This window comes from Amblyomma americanum, chromosome 7 (genome assembly GCF_052857255.1).
Source record: "Amblyomma americanum isolate KBUSLIRL-KWMA chromosome 7, ASM5285725v1, whole genome shotgun sequence".
Taxonomy (NCBI): Eukaryota; Metazoa; Arthropoda; class Arachnida; order Ixodida; family Ixodidae; genus Amblyomma; species Amblyomma americanum.
In genome coordinates, this window is record NC_135503.1 from 49126278 (window position 1) to 49142847 (window position 16570).

The window sequence follows — 16570 nt, forward strand, 5'->3', positions numbered from 1 at the left end:
AGGGTAAAGGGGACAACGAGGGTAAAGGGGCCAACGGGTTAAACTTGCAGGTAAAGAATGCGAAATGTGTTTGTGCTAACATTTTAAATGGTGACGTAATCGCCTAATTAAGCCGCGTAGACGTTCAGACTTCTCCGCAGTGCACAGGCCAAGGCATGGTTCCTTATGATGGCGTGATGTACAACGGCCATAAGTATGCAGCTAAGAAACGGTGGCTTCAAAGAAGAAAACCAGCACCACTGAAGCTTTGTTTGGTAGCGTCGGAAGCGCACGGCGGAAACCTGTAATTTCGGCAACATTACGTCCTCACGAGCCTTCTCCCTACTTTTCTTGTTCAGGAGTAAAACACACGTCGTGTGTGTGCCTCGTCTCTTCGTTGTGTTCCGTCTTTTGACTGGTTTTACTCCTGAACGTGTACCAACTGACCCAGATTTCAACACTACTGCACTTTTCTTGGTTTAGCGTTTATGGGCGTTTAACGTCCCAAAGCGACTCAGGCTATGAGAGACGCCGTAGTGGAGGGCCCCGTAAATTTGGGTTTTTTAACGTGCATTGACATCGCACAGCACACGGGCCTCTAGAATTTCGCCTCCATAGAAATGCGACCGCCGCGGCCGGGATCGAACCCGCGCCTTTCGGGTCAGCTGCCGAGCGCCATAACCACTCAGCCACAGCGGCGGCTCCGGACTTTTCTGTCGTAGTAAGGTGGTGGTGGTGGTGGTGAAAAGCATTTATTTAGCTATATACACAGAGAGGTGCAGTGGCCCCGGGTCCTGGCACCGCTCCTAAAGTCCCCCCGCCTAGCAACAAGATAGTGCAAGGCACAATCGGACAGGCGTCTTCGGCGGGCGCCTTGCCCGGGCGTGCCACCAAGCCTCTTCGAACAACTAATCAGAAAGCGTCACGTGATCCAGGCGCCCCCGCATTCCAAAACGGGGATTTTCCGGCTCTCATGGCCCCTCCGCCTGGCGCGCCCAAGACGTTTCAACGGCCGCAGCGCTCGAAATTATTCTGGAGTCCTCCATTGTGGCGCCTCTTTCTTCCTTTCTTCTCTTAGTCCTGGGAAAATAGCGCAAAAGACGAGGACAGCAAAGAAAAGAAACAACAGGAACAGGCGCTGGTCCTGTTGTTTCCTTTCTTTGCTGTCCTCGTCTTTTGCGCTATTTTCCCAGAAGTATGTATATATAATATAATTATAACTGGTTTTTGGGGAAAGGAAATGGCGCAGTATCTGTCTCATATATCGTTGGACACCTGAACGGCGCCGTAAAAGAAGGGATAAAGGAGGGAGTGAAAGAAGAAAGGAAGAAAGAGGTGGCGTGTAGTGGAGAGCACCGGGATAATTTCGACCACCTGGGGATCCTTAACGTGCACTGACATCGCACAGCACACGGGCGCCTTAGCGTTTTCCCCCCATAAAAACACTAAGCCGCCGCGGTCAGGTTCGAACCCGGGAACTCCGGATCAGTAGTCGGGCGCCCTAACCACTGAGCCACCGCGGCGCGTAAAGTATGTATCACCAACTCGCCCGTCTTGCCATCGTGTTGACACCCTTCCCTTATATACGCTCGCGCTATCACCAAGTCCACACAAACCCCTCCTGCACCCTCTGCCACCACCCCAAAGCCACTCTCGATCATATCCTTTTCCTCTGCCCGGCGGACCCTCCCCCGCAGGGCCTGGAGCACCTTACCACTTGGGAGGCTTGGGAGACCCTACCGCGCTTCGAGGACCCGGCCAAGCAAGCCATCGCCACAGGCCGGGCTGCCAGCGTCATGAGCCTCCGGGACATGAACGTTTGAGTGCAGTGGGGCCGTGCGGGGGCCCAAGGACCTGCGCGTCCTAAACTACCCTGTGTGTAATAAAGTTTCCACCACCATGTCCTCTTAGTCCCTCCTTTCTTCCTTCGCTTATGGCGCGGTTCAGGTGTGAGCCGATATGTGAGACCGATACTGCGCCATTTCTTTTCCCCAAAAACCGATTTTCAATTTCAATTTTTTTTGTGCTCTGTAAACCGAAAATTGACCCGCCGCGGTGGCTCAGTGGTTAGGGGCGCTCGACTACTGATCCGGAGTTCCCTGGTTCGAACCCGACCGCGGCGGCTGCGTTTTTATGGAGGAAAAACGCTAAGGCGCCCGTGTGCTGTGCGATGTCAGTGCACGTTAAAGATCCCCAGGTGGTCGAAATTATGCCAAAGCCCTCCACTATGGCACCTATTTCTCTTTCTTCTTTCACTCCCTCCTTCATACCTTCCCTTACGGCGCGGTTCAGGTGTCCAACGATATATGAGACAGATACTGCGCCATTTCCTTTTCCAAAAAAAAAAACCAACCAATTATTAACCGAAAATTGGGTTTTGAGGAAAGGAATAGTGCAGTAACTGTCTCACATCTCGGTGGACATCCTAACCACGCCGTAAGGGGAGGGATAGAAGGAGCGAAAGCAGAAGGGAAGAAATAGGTGCCGTAGTGGAGGGCTCTTGAATAATTCCGACCACCTGGGTATCTTAAACACACATTGACATCGCGGCACATCGGCGCTTTTTGCGTTTGTGCGCTATGGAACCTCATGCCGATTAACCACTAGCCCGAACCCTAAAGTCCTTCTCCATCGACGCGCGGCCACCGAGGCTGGGTTAGAACCAGGGGACTCCGGTTCAGTAACCGAGTGCTCTAACCCCTGAGCCACCGCGGGGCTCTGTGCTTTCAGTCCAAATAAAACAATCTCGGCTGCTAGAAATTAATCCGAAGCCCATCTCACCATCTCACGGTTTCTAAGGGGTCTCCCAAGGGAAAAATAGGTTTTTTTTTGTGAGAAAGGAAATGGCGCAGTATCTGTCTCGCATATCAGCGGACATCTGAACCGCGCCGTAAGGGAAGGGATAAGGAAGGGAGGCACAGAGAGAAGAAAGGTGCCGTAGTGGTGGGCTCCAGAATAATTTCGACCACCTGGGGACGTGCAATGACATCGCACAGCACACGGGCGCCTTAGCGTTTCACCTCCATTGGAAAAAAATGAAAATTGGTTTTTGGGGAAAGGAAATGGCGCAGTATCTGTCTCACTTATCGACTGACACCTGAACCGCGCATTAAGGGAAGCGATAAAGGAGGAAGTGAAAGAAGAAAAGAAAAAGGTGCCGTAGTGGAGGGCTCCGGAATAATTTCGACCTGGTAATCTTTAACCTGCCCTGACATCGCACAGCACACAGGTGCCTTAGGGTTTCGCCTTCATCGAAACGCAGCCGCCGCGGTCGGGTTCGAACACGGGAACTCCAGATCAGTAGCCGAGCGCCCTAACCCCTGAGCCATCGCGGCGGGTAACCTCAATAATAATAATAATAATAATAATAATAATAATAATAATAATAATAATAATAATAATAATAATAATAATAATAATAATAATTGGTTTTTGGGGAAAGGAAATGGCGCAGTATCTGTCTCATATATCGTTGGACACCTGAACCGCGCCGTAAGGGAAGGGATAAAGGAGGAAGTGAAATGAAGAAAGAGGTGCCGTAGTGGAGGGCTCCGGAATAATTTCGACCACCTGCGGATCTTTAACGTGCACTGACATCGCACAGCACACGGGCGCCTTGCGTTTTTCCTCCATAAAAACGCAGCCGCCGCGGTCGGTCAAAAATGCTTTTGAAGCGAAAGCTTCACTACGCTAGGTAAAGCCGATTTTGCCGTGCGTTGCCAGTTGACCTTTAAGTGAGCCAGGGGTCAAGTGTGGCTATACGCCTTACCACATGTGTGCACCATGGTGTCGCACCACTTGACCTTCGATTCGCCTGTGGAGGGCAGTAGAATATGCCCAGAGTTCATTGGGTGACCATCTCTAGATAAACCATTGACCTGCAACCTACCAGGGTATCCAGTGTTCGGAACAGACTCAAGGTTGCTGACGCCAAGCCGCGTCTACTTGCCCAATACACCACAGGTTTCGCTCTCTGATCAGGCTCAGTAGTAGCTAAACCGCAGCAAAGTTTTTGAGGAAAGTAACACTCTCTCTCTCTCTCTCTCTCTCTCTCTATCTATCTATCTCTCTCTCTCTCTCTCTCCCTCTCTCTCTCTCTCTCTCTCTCTCTCATTTCTCGGTGGACACCTCAACCGCGCCGCGAGCGAAGGAATGAAGGTGGGAGTGGAAGAAGCAAGTGAAAGAGGCGCCATAGTAGAGGAAAATGAAAAAAAAAAGGTTTTTTTTAGGAAAGCAAACGGCTCAGTATTTGTCTCACATCTCGGCTGACAGGTAGGTTGGTAGGTGAAAACTTTATTGATGAGCCTTATGGATGAGTTTCTGCCTAGGGTTGGTCTGGCTCTTGATCCCGGGTGATGGCCAACAGCTAGAAATGGCTGGTGGATCGGGCCTTATGTGAGGCACAAGCCCGTGGACTCCTGGACCAGTAGGAGACCACCCTGGAAGATTTTTTCTTTCCTTTTTTCTAATAAAAGTTGTTTCCATCCATCCATCCAGTCCATGACGTGCGGCGGCCTGTCCAGCCCACTCCACCAGCCGTTTCTGTGAGGCCGGTCCGGAGCTGGAGACCGCGATCTCCGAACCCTCTTTTTCCGTGAGGTTCCATCGAGATGGAGGCTGGAATTCTTTGCATAGATATAAAACGTTGTCAAAGTTGGCTCTCAGAACCCCAAAAAGAGAGCATTCTGGTCTTTATTGGCCAGGGTGGATAACGGCTAACAAAGCCGGTGAAGGGAATTTTCGAGCCTGGAGCTGTCTACAGGTGGTTTGTTGTTCTTTCGAGGGGGAGATGTGTGGTGGGCGATAGACGAGCCTTTCCTCCCTGTAATGGAGGGTTATCTCATGATAGGTGACGAGCTGGTCCATATCGCTACTCCGGTCTACGGTGTGCCCCTGCTCGGTTGACGTACGCTGGAGCAAGAGGGTGGGCCACTTCGTTGCCGGGGTTGCCTGCGTGGGCTGGCACCCAAACTATTTGAACTGGTCGGCGTTCTGTAGAGCGAGAATCGAGAATTTTTCGGGTGGTAGGCCCCGCCGCGGTGGCTCAGTGGTTAGGGCGCTCGACTACTGATCCGGAGTTCCCGGGTTCGAACCCGACCGCGGCGGCTGCGTTTTTATGGAGGAAAAACGCTAAGGCGCCCGTGTGCTGTGCGATGTCAGTGCACGTTAAAGATCCCCAGGTGGTCGAAATTATTCCGGAGCCCTCCACTACGGCACCTCTCTCTTCCTTTCTTCTTTCACTCCCTCCTTTACCCTTCCCTTACGGCGCGGTTCAGGTGTCCAACGATATATGAGACAGATACTGCGCCATTTCCTTTCCCCCCAAAAAACCAATTATGCAATTATCATTATTATTATTATTCGGGTGGTAGAATGAATCTGACCCTGTGCGAAATTCGTGATTGTAGAGTCACTCAGAATGAGTTTGGCAGCGGAGGAGGAAATGGCAAGGGCTATGGCTGCTAAGTTCGGTTTCTAGTGAATTTGTTGTCTTGATCGAGCACGAGGCTATGTGTTTGAGGTCATGCGATGCTACAGTGATGGCGTAGGCCGAATTGTGGATGTACTCTGCCGCTGCCACGTAGACCGCATCTTTGTCGTTTGCATGAGCTTTTGCAAAGCCTTGACACGAGCTTCGCGTCTAGCCTGGTTGTGAACTGGGTGTACGTTTTTGGGCAGAGGGTGAACTATGAGTCTGTCCCTGATGTGTGTTGACACCTGAACCGCGCCGTAAGGGAAGGGATAAAGGATGGACTGAGAGAAGAAAGGCGCTGTAGTGGAGGGCTCCGGAATAATTTCGACCATTTTTTGATAGGCTAACAACAACAATTTCGACCACCTGGGGATCGTTAACGTGCACTGACATCGCACAGCACATGGGCGCCTTCGCGTTTCGCCTCCATCGAAACGCAGCCGCCGTGGTCGGGATCGTCCGGGTACCCCGGCTCGGTAGCCGAGCGCGCTAATCACTGAGCCACTGCTGCGGAATAATTTCGACCAGCCGGGGATCTTGAAACTGCCCGGTTCTTGCACATTCTAGCTGGTGCAAAAGCCAGCTATAGGCTCATAGCCTGAGACCCTTTTGGGACGTGAAACCCCGATAACTCAATAAGCCAAGCTATAGGCGCCCACCCTATTTTTTGTCGCATCATATCACGCCTCTCCCTATTTTTCTCTTCCCCTGTCACCAGAGTAGCAGGTGCATGCCATGCGATGTCAGTGCGCGTTAAAGATACCATGTGCTCGAAATTATTCCGGATCCCTCCACTACAGCACCTCTTTCTTCTTTCACTCCCAGCATCCCCCTTCCTTACGGCGTGGTTGAGGTGCCCGCCGCGGTTGCTCAGTAGCTATGGCGCTCGGCTGCTGACCCTAAAGACGCGGGCTCTATCCCGGCGGTCGAATTTCGATGGAGGCGAAATTCCAGAGGCCTGTGTACTGTGCGATGTCAGTGCATGTTAAAAAACTCCAGGTGGTCGAAATTTCCGGAGCCCTTCACTACGGCGTCTCTCATGGCCATAGTCACTTTTGGATGTTAAACGTCTCCATAAACCATCTGGTGTGTCCACTTAGAAGAGAGAGAGGTATTACACCATTTCGATTCCTCAAAACCTACTTTTTTTTCCTCTAGAAAAAACAAACTCTGAGATATCTACAGTCGGATGGAACTCAGCCGCCTTTGTGGCTCAGTGGTTACGCATGGTGCTCGGCCGCGGGTTCGATCTCTGCCACGGCGGTCGCATTTTGATGGAGGCAAAATGGTAAAGGCCCATGTACTGTGCGATGTCGAAATTATCCGGAGCCCTCCAATACGGCATCCCTCATAGGCTGAGTCGGTTTGGGACGTTCAACCCCATAAACTAATTTAACGAAGGAGGGAGAGGCGAACGCCCTAGCTTTATAAGGATGCCCTTCAACCATTGGCGCCGACCGCTTTTCATGATGTCGCAGCTGCAGTCGCGACGCCATGAGAATCGGTCCACGCCATTGGCTGGAGGGTCTGCCGCTGCGTTCATGAGTTGCATCTGACTGTAGGAGTTTCTTTACATGTGGCACACATGTGCACCACCAATATAAGATCTAGATAACTCAGACGTCGCAGATCGCTACAGAGAAATAATTCGCACGTCCACAGGAAAGTGTTGCACATTATGAGGATAACTGTTTATAAATTCTGAAACAGTTTTAAAAATTACAATAATCGTGCGTCGCTGACGTCGCATACAATACACAATCCTGCCTTGGGGTGGAAGGGCGAACAGACTATATATATCACATGCATGAAGCTTTGTTGTTTTGGGTTCATTGCACAAAATGTCGATGGAGGTTCGATGCGCGAAGAACGAATGCCACAGTTGAAGCCAGGAATGTTCCTCGAATCACAAAGCCTTTGCTGGGGGCCGGTTGCATATGCGGTAAAAAGTTCTGTGGCTACCTCTTTTTCTGCAAAAGCGCTTGTATTTGTTCGCTAAGCCACTCTAAGCCTTCCTGTAAACCTTCTCCTGTTAAAGCGTTACTTGCACAAATGTGCCATGGCTTCGTCTTCAAGACATCCAGCCCCAGAGCTTGGCTTACTTTCACACTCGACAAAGCTTCCCTGAGATCCATTTTGTTTGCGAAAAACAGAATTGGCACAGGGCGATCCTTAAAGTCCTTGTGCTGAAGCATCATGTCGAGCTCATCCTTGGCTACGACCATCCTCAGCGCATCCGTGCTGTCCACGACAAAAATGATGCCGTCGGTGTCCTTGTAGTAATGCTCCCAAAGATTGCGGTACCTTCCCTGACCAGACATGTCGAAAGCCGTTAGCGCCAAATTCTTCAGCTTGAAGGAATCGACGTTGAACCCAACTGTAGGTACGATGTCCATCGCCTTCTGGTCGTCGGATTTGAAATGATTCAGTATGGTGCTCTTGCCGCTGTTGTCCAAACCAACCACCAAAACGCTAGCGTGCTTTTTCTTCAAGCCAAGGAAGCTTACAAGCTTGTCAAAAAAGCCCATGCCTCGCTCAGTTCCCGCTCAACGATACGCCGCTTATTTTTCACAAAGATTTCAATAGCTTCAAGCGTTAAAATAACTTATTGTAGAAAATGTGGAGCAAAATGAGCGTGCCGGCGTGGCACAGTAACAGGTGAGCCGTTTGTGTACAAACAAACTTTGTGTTGCTATGCGACGGCGCCTTCCCAGAATGCGTTATAAAAGGCGCCGGTGCTGCCCTCTAATAAACTTCAACAACGGGTTCAGCATGGCGATTATCTATCGCTGGTAATGTGTTACAGGGTTTGTTTTGTGTGAAAGATGCCATGGTAGTGCTGTTGATTTCCCTGTGATCGGACCCATAACCCGTGGGCAGGAATCGCGTCTCCTGGTGTGTCAAAGATGGCGTGAACTGGAGTGTGTACCGTGAGAAGATGCTTGAACGATGTGTTTTGTCGTTCTACGGGAAAAATTATAGCGTTGATCTATTTTTTACGTCTGTTTCGACGTAGAATGGCAGCTCGCTTTTGCCGTGGTGTCCTGAAGATTTCAGTTGCTCAGATATGTCAAAACATCGGCTGGCATGCCGTGCATCAGTCAACGCTGGAGTTGCTTGCTGACATACTTCATCGTTATGTACTTGAAATCGCCAGGACAGCGCAAGCCTACTCAAATCAAGGTGAGCGCGCTTTCTGGCTACTGAAAAGTAACCCGGAAACACTCCTCCCGTCTTTTACTAACGTGCTTCGTTTGTCTACAAGAGACGTAAACTGGCTATAGTGCCTTCGACTACTTCGCGCGTGCTACTGTTTTGTCCGTGCTCCGGAGCATTACAAGGGTATTTCAGGTTACGTGATATGCCGACAGTGGAGACGTTTATGATGCGACAGCGTCAGGTAACATGCTTCGTATTTTTTCCCGCCCCATTGCTACCGTGAAGTAACCTTGTTTAATCGCTTCGCGATCCTAGGATAGTCATTCGCAGTGTCGTGTTTTCTTCGCACTAAGAGCGCGCCTTTTTATGTTTGTCGCTGCTCCAATTATCCACTAGCGTTAACGCTCAAAAAAGCTTGTTTGTACGACGCTGTAAGCAACAGTCTTGTGCTTGCTTTTTAGTTTCACACTAAGTATGAATCAGAGCTGGTAGATCTGTTTTGTAAACGTCGTATATAAACGGTAAAATCGGCACCCCGAATCCTTGGATTGCCTTCTATGCATACTTTGTTCTTGTATCTTGTCATTTCTAACAATTTAAGTTTCATGAACTCATCCTTTTGAGCTTTTAAATGTGCTGCATGCTCTAGAAACCTGGCCATAGTTTATGTGCGTGTTATTGTGGTTAGCAGGTACACTGTGTTCAAACAGTATGTGTATTTAGTGGAGTAATTATAGTTTTGTGTGTTGAAAACATGTTATTTTTCAAATATTTATTTCATGAATATAACTATCACACATTGAATGTTGTCTAGTAGGGGATGCATGGCCCTTGCCAGCATACAGTAGTGTCGGCAATTGTCACCACAGTGTCACACATTCACTTGCATTTAGGTTGAGCAGTTTTGCTTTGGAGGACATTCTGTGTGCACCCAATTTTTTTTTTTTCAGAGCCATCTTTACATGCCTCAGCCTTCATGCATTTTTTTTCTTACCTTTCCTGTAATCATTAAAATGCCTCTCTCTTCATACATTTTCATGCAGTGCTGTGTATGTTGCTGCGCTAGCATCAGTCGTCTATTTGCTTGGCAGATTTTGGTGTGAACTGTGCAGAAGGTCAGCTGTATTAGTCTCCTGAGAACGGGCCCCTCTCCATCTCCGTTGCAGATGGGCGTACTGAGCCCAACTTGGATGATCTCTCGCTAGCATTCAATGACTTGGGCATCTTGCTGAACGAGCTGGAAGAGTACATTAGCAACGTCGAGCCTGTGGCATTTGCCAAGCGGGTGGCTCACTTCCCCGTTGCTCGGCCCACAAACCTGCAGCACCCCAAGCCTGGCAGCCGTGAGCTGCTGCAAAGGCCTGAGTGGGTGCACGAGTTCCTGCCTCCTATGCACCCCGAGCTGGAAGGTGGGTCAGGTCATGGCATTGTTAGAGTTGCATGTGGCTTAAAGGGCGCTTAAGCACTTCTCGTTGATTCTGTTGCTTTACCAGGGTTGTTAGCATGTTAGAGGATATTAGGGCAGCTCCCGTGTAGTGAACAAGCATGGCTTGATGTTGCCGATTGCGGCACGGAGGAGGGGAGCTGCATGTCACTGGTAATGAAGTGGTGCTGGTTTGATGCAGGGGCTCTCAAACTTGGTCCTGCAAACCCTTTGTTCCTTGGTATACTTTCTGGGTTCCCCCCCGCAAGGGGGCGTCTGCAGCTTGCAGGCGTTGGTGAGTGGCAACACCATGGGTTCCCAAGCATCCGCAGGGACATCCCCGCAAGGGGATGATGGTGAACAGTGCATCACCACGGACCCGAGCACCCGCACCTAGCCGTGTATGGCATCGCCGTGTCCGGGGAAAAGGGGAACCTGGTGGTTTAGCCGATGTCGAGCGTTTGGACCTTTAAGGCCCCTCGGCGGAGGCAACACACCACTTTGGCCCCAGCTTCCTGTAGACGTCACCTCCGGCCTGACCCGCCCGGGGGAAATCGGCAGTTGCTTTTTCCTATCCTCCCCTCCATCTTTCACTTTCCTATCTCTTTCTAACAACTCTCCTGTATCCTACTCACTTCCTGGTTTTTCCTTTTTTCCTGGCGGGGAGGGTTAACCTTGTGTGACAAACTACCCTGAGTTGCGTCATATTTGGTTATAGTTGAGGTGTACAGCTGGCGTGGGCAGGACTTGCTTTCAAGTTCCTGTCCTGTCCCCTTGGACTCCGTGGTGGGTGGCTGGCACCATGACCGAATAACTACATTTTTTTTTATGGCCAGATCGCTCTCTCAAGAGAGGGCAGAATGAAACAGCAGATTTTTTTTGCCAAAAAGAAACCGACATTCACCAAGTTCCATGTAATCCACAGTTAAGGCGATGAAAAATAGGCAAGAATAATTTCTCCATTCCTTGTGTGTCTAAATGTTTAGCCGATACCTTGGGCCCTGGCTACAAGGTCTCAAAAATGGCCAGCGGCGACCTTCTCCTTGAACTGTGCAAGTGCATCCAGTGCTTGAAACTCTCGAACATTGCTTCTATAGGGGACATCCCGGTCTCCATAACAGCACATCGATCACTTTACACTGCCCGTGGCATCATCTCTGAAAATGATTTTATACACCTAACTGAAAAAAAAAAATGCTGGAAGGCTTGTCTGATCAAAATGTCACAGATGTATACAGATTCAAAATCTGGAAAGACAGCAAAGAAATAGATACAAAGCATTTGGTTCTAACATTCAACACAAGTACACTATCTGAAACCATCGAAGTAGGATACCTGAAAGTATATGTTAGGCACTATATTCCGAACCCACAAAGATGCTTCAATTTTCAAATGCTTGGCCACGGCTCACAGAGCTGCCGCGGCCGAAAAACTTGCGCAAAATGCGTCTGGAAGGATCACGTTTCTGAGGAATGTGACGCAGCCCTGCGGTGCGCAAACTGTGAAGGAGACCATGCTGCATACTCCAGGGCATGTCCGTCCTGGAAGAAGGAAAAGGAGATAATCACCATAAAGACCAAGGAAAACATTTCATTTAGAGAAGCGAGAAGGCGATTTGCCCTCACCAACCAATTCTCCTTCACAGCGAAATCCAGCTTCGCTGATGTGGTGCGCAGGGGCGTAGCACCACACAGCACTCTGGCACGTGCCGAGGTGTGGCTTCTACCGAGCCGATGGCAGGGCCATCCATGCCCCGGGCAGGGACAGCGAAGGCTGCTCTACCACCCCGAAAGCAGGGAGCGCCGGTCCATGGGTCGGCATCCCGCACGACTTGCCCCCTTCGGGGGAGGTCTGAAACGCAAACACCCGTGGTGAAGCCGCGGCCCTCCAGCACCTCTCGTGAGGTGATGGACACAACTCCTCCTTCGCCCCCTCTGCAGCAGCGGCAACGCTCTCTTGAGTGCATAAAAAGGGATGAAGTCCCTATAACAGGTCCAAAAGACCCACAAACCTGGTTTCTAAAACTTATCCCCAACTAGTCTACAATCATGGCATCTCTGGTTCACTGGAACTGTCGTGGACTTTTAAACAACTATACTGACGTAACAGATATTTTAAATTCATTCTCCCCGGTAGCATTGCGTCTCCAGGAGACTAACCTAGGACCACAGAAAAAAAAAATTCTTAAAAATATCAAGTTTTTCGATGTGACCGAGAGACCTCAAGCAGGCTCTTTGGAGGCGCTGCTATGGTTGTCCAGGGTGGTGTTGCTACTCGAAAAATTGACCTATAGACCTCTAATGAGGAAGTTGTTGTCACTGTCCTCGATTTTAAGACAATAACATTATGTTTCATATACACTGAACCTCACCTAACAGTAACACTTCATGACTTAGAAACGCTTTTAATACAACTTCCGGAACTATATCTTTTAGTTGGGGATTTTAATGCTCACTCCTCTTTTTGGGGAAGTGAACAAACGGATGTCAGAGGCCGGATTTTAGAAGATTTTATCCTCTGCAACAATGTCTGCCTCCTGAACACAGGCAAACACACTTACTGTTCTCCAAGCAGTGGGAATATGAGCTGCCTTGATTTATCTTTTTGTTCACCAAGTGTTTTTACAGATTTTAAATCGGATGTTCTTGATAACCTGTATAGGATCGATCACCTTCCTGTCATAATAAGCCTGTCATGCTCACCAACAGTCATCCTGACAAAACCACGCCGTTGGAAGTTACATTTAGCTAAATGGGAATTGTTTAGAGAAAAAGGCTAGTTTAGAGAATATTACTTTAGAAAATCTCGGCATAGACGAAATAAATGAAGCATTCACATCATGCATCCTTGCTGCCGCACACTTATCAATCCCAAAATCATCAGGAGTGGTTCGTCAGAACCACAAAGTGTGGTACACACGTGAATGCAAGGAAGCAAAAAAATGGCGAAATAAAGCGTGAGGAGTCTTTCGCAGATACCCAACACACGAGAACCTTATCCATTTCAAAAAGGCCAGAGCACATGCGCGGTATATTCAGCCCACTGCCGAAAAAACATCCTGGAGAGCTTATGTGTCTTCTATAAATAGTTCAACCCCATCGAAGAAAATGTGGTAGCAAGTTCGAAAATTAAATGGTAGCTACTCACCCTTCACAGTTCCTTTTTTGACAACACCCGGTGCACAAACAAATATAGGAAAACAGGCAGACATATTGGGGGAGCACTTTGCTGCAGTTTCAAGTTCATCACACTATAGCCAGCGATTTTTGAAATACAAAAGCACGGCCAAAAAACACAGGCTCCCAACAAATAGAGAGGTAAATGAAAAGTACAGTTGTCTAATTACCCTCCAAGAAATAAATAAAGTACTGTATGCCGGCAAAAAAACTGCTCCAGGACACGACCAGATACACTAAATGCTTGCCCATCTTTCCCAGCCTGCCATAGAGGCACTCTTGAACTTTTTTAACAAAATATTCACAGAAGGAAAAACACTTAAGGAGTGGAAGAAAGCCGTCATAGTGCCACTCCTGAAACCTGGGAAACCACCAACCTCCCCAAGTAGCTATAGGCCGATAGCCCTCACAAGCTGTCTCGTGAAATCGTTTGAAAGTGTCCTTGATATAAGATTAACATTTGTCCTTGAATACCGCGAACTTCTTGATGTCCATCAATGTGGTTATAAAAAGGGATGCTCAACGACAGACCATTTAGTTTGCCTCGAAAACAATAAGAGAAGCTTTTATACACAAACAGCATTGTCTTGCCGTTTTCTTCGATATGGAGAAAGCGTATGATACAACCTGGAGGTTTTGGATCCTCCGCGACCTTGGGGACCTAGGTATCTGCGGCAGGATGTAGAACTGCCTGAATGACTTCGTTTCCGACTGCTCATTTCAAGTACGCCTGCGATCAACCTTTTCCAGAAACTTCGTTCAAGATAACGGGGTTCCTCAGGAATCTATTTTAAGCACAACAATGTTTATTGTAAAGATGAATTCCATAAGCAAAATAATCCCTAAGTCCATGATGTACTCAGTCTATGTCGATGACCTTAAAATAGCTTGTACATCATCCAATGTAGCAACATGCGAAAGACTAACACGGTTAACAATAAACAAACTAGAGACATGGGCAGACAAAAATGGATTCCAGTTCTCCACACAGAAAACAGTGGGCGTCCTGTTCTCACTAAAACGAGGTCTACACTAAAACGAGGTCTACAATCCAACTCCAGCTTACCTCTAAAAAAAATCGAACTGCCTATAAAAAATGAAGTAAAATTTCTGGGCATTATTTTTGACAAAAGCTGACATTCCTACCACATATTAATACTCTAAAAAAGAAAGCTGCCCAGTCCTTGAACATACTTAAAGTACTTTCCCGGAAACACTGGGGTTCTGATAGGATATGCCTTTTACAAATTTATCGGTCTGTTGTTCGTTCTACCTTAGATTACGGATGTATAGTTTATGGGTCAGCAAGACCATCGTATCTTAAACGACTGGATCCAGTACATAATTTAGGGTCGCGTCTTTCCACTGATGCATATAGGACGTCACCCATAAACAATCTGTAGTAGAAACTAACGAAGCATCACTTACAGACAGAAGAACGTTGCTAACGTGTTCATACATTCTAAAAATCCGTTCACTGCCTAAACATATCTGTCACCAAATAGCAACAAAGTGCCCATCTAGAACACTCTTTAACAACAAACTACAGAATACAAGGACACTGCTCTTGCGTTTTGAAGAGATGTGCCAAAACCTTGGCCTACTGGACACATTACTTGACATTGCTCGAAGATGCGATCCGCTGCCTCCATCATATCATTTTCCTACAACCTGCGATTTTACTCTTGCCAGTTCTGTAAAAAAACAAACCTCACAGAAACATATTCTGGAAGAATTTCCTGCACTCGAGGAAAGATAGAGTACCTTCAGAGCTTTTTACACAGATGGCTCAAAAACAGATGTTTACGTTGGAAGTGCTGCGGTACAAGGGAATTGCAATCAGATAGTAAGGCTTCCACAGTGTGCATCAATCTTCACTGCCGAATGTTACGCCGGCTATATAGCCATTAAACAAATAGTAAACGAGAAGCCCACAAACAGTTATTTACACAGACTCCCTCAGTGTACATACAGCTCTCCACTCTAGAAATGCAGTCACTCCTATGCTTGGTGATATCATACACAACATAGGAATAGCCACAGCTAAAGGACAAAACCTAAAACTCTGCTGGGTACCAAGCCATATCGGAGTTAAAGGCAACGAGAGAGCAGACTCAAGTGCGTGACAAGTAAATAATGGAAGAAAATATTCCATTAAAAGATATATCGTAACATAAGACAGAAATGGCAGTCCGCTAGGAACAACAAAGTAAAAAACAAACTGCACGATGTCAAACCAGTTACAAGTGAATGGAAGTCCTGCACCCACCAGGAACGTTTTAAGGAAGTGATTATCTGCCGTCTTCGTATAGGACACACGCGCCTCACACACAATTTCCTACTGACAAAACAAGATCAACCTGAATGCGGAGACGAAGTTACGATGATTAACCACATTTTATTTTCTTGTGCGAAACTAGAAAAACTAGGGACAAAGTATTTTACTAAATTCTATAACGAATGCGTTAATTTTCATCCTGTGCTGCTTTTAGGAAATGACGCAATTATTGATATATCCTGTGTTTTTAGCTTTCTTAAAGAAACCAGACTTCCCAAGAGGCTCTAAAATTTTTTACCCCCTGGTCTGTTTGTATTTTAGTACACCTCAACCACTTTCTCATTCCGGAGAAAAGGGCTGAGGTTGCTTTATTTTGATTGTTTGGGGGCCTCCAGTCCTTGCCCAGCCAAGGACGGGTGGTGAGGTTACCCGACCTTATTTGCAACTTTTAATGTTAGCCATTTATAAATCTTGTTTTTGCTCTGAATACTCTAGGTAGAAGGAAATACCGTTTCAAGCTTTCTACACTGCCATAATTTTTTATCTTTGTAAAAATCTGCAGAATACAATTCCTTATACCTTGAGCTTGGTGCATGATATCCTTAGATGCTTATGCGCCATTAAACCCAACACAACACAACAACACGCACTTTCTGGGTTCCCCTGAGCATCTAAATCTATGCATGTGTTAACCTACACCTTTACTTCACCAATTGTATTTTGCATCTAACCATATTGTAACTGCTTACTGCAGACTGCTTCGCAATGTAGCCAGCCATTATTAATTTGAATTGGGCATTTTTTGCAAGGCTGTATGTCTGCATGCTCTTTTTTTTTTTAAATGTGTGTTGTGCAAGAAGGGAAGCTAAACATACAGAGTGTTCCTCAGCACCTCTTGACAGGTGTTTGGTTGCAACGCAGCATTCATGTATGTTTGCATGCTCAGTAGGTTTTGTGGTGCACATGCATGCATACAAGCATGCATACAGGCATGCATACGTGCATGTATACGCACATGCACTTATTCAAATAACTACCAAGTAATGTTCAAGGATCCAAGGGGGGCAGGTGCCACGCCACGC

General features: G+C 47.6%; 2 protein-coding genes across 2 annotated transcripts in view; one reads left to right on the top strand and one right to left on the bottom strand.

Annotated features, from left to right (window-relative positions):
• Positions 1-7139: 7139 nt before the first annotated feature.
• On the bottom strand, positions 7140-8114 carry LOC144097102 (ADP-ribosylation factor-like protein 6). The gene has a single exon (XM_077629891.1). The coding sequence runs from the start codon at positions 7978-7980 to the stop codon at positions 7411-7413; it is 570 nt and encodes a 189-aa protein (XP_077486017.1). The 5' UTR covers positions 7981-8114; the 3' UTR covers positions 7140-7410.
• Positions 8115-8199: 85 nt separating this feature from the next.
• LOC144099066 (uncharacterized) overlaps positions 8200-16570 on the top strand; it is a 33734-nt gene continuing 25363 nt past the window's right edge. Inside the window, exons 1-2 of the mRNA XM_077632127.1 lie at positions 8200-8635; positions 9778-10020. Of these exons, the coding sequence (XP_077488253.1) occupies positions 8470-8635; positions 9778-10020 (409 nt within the window). The 5' untranslated portion in view covers positions 8200-8469. The remainder of the gene's footprint in view (positions 8636-9777; positions 10021-16570) is intronic.

Excerpts from the sequence above, each read along its gene's own strand:
- LOC144097102 (XM_077629891.1), bottom strand. The coding sequence starts at position 7,980 with ATGGGCTTTTTTGACAAGCTTGTAAGCTTCCTTGGCTTGAAGAAAAAG.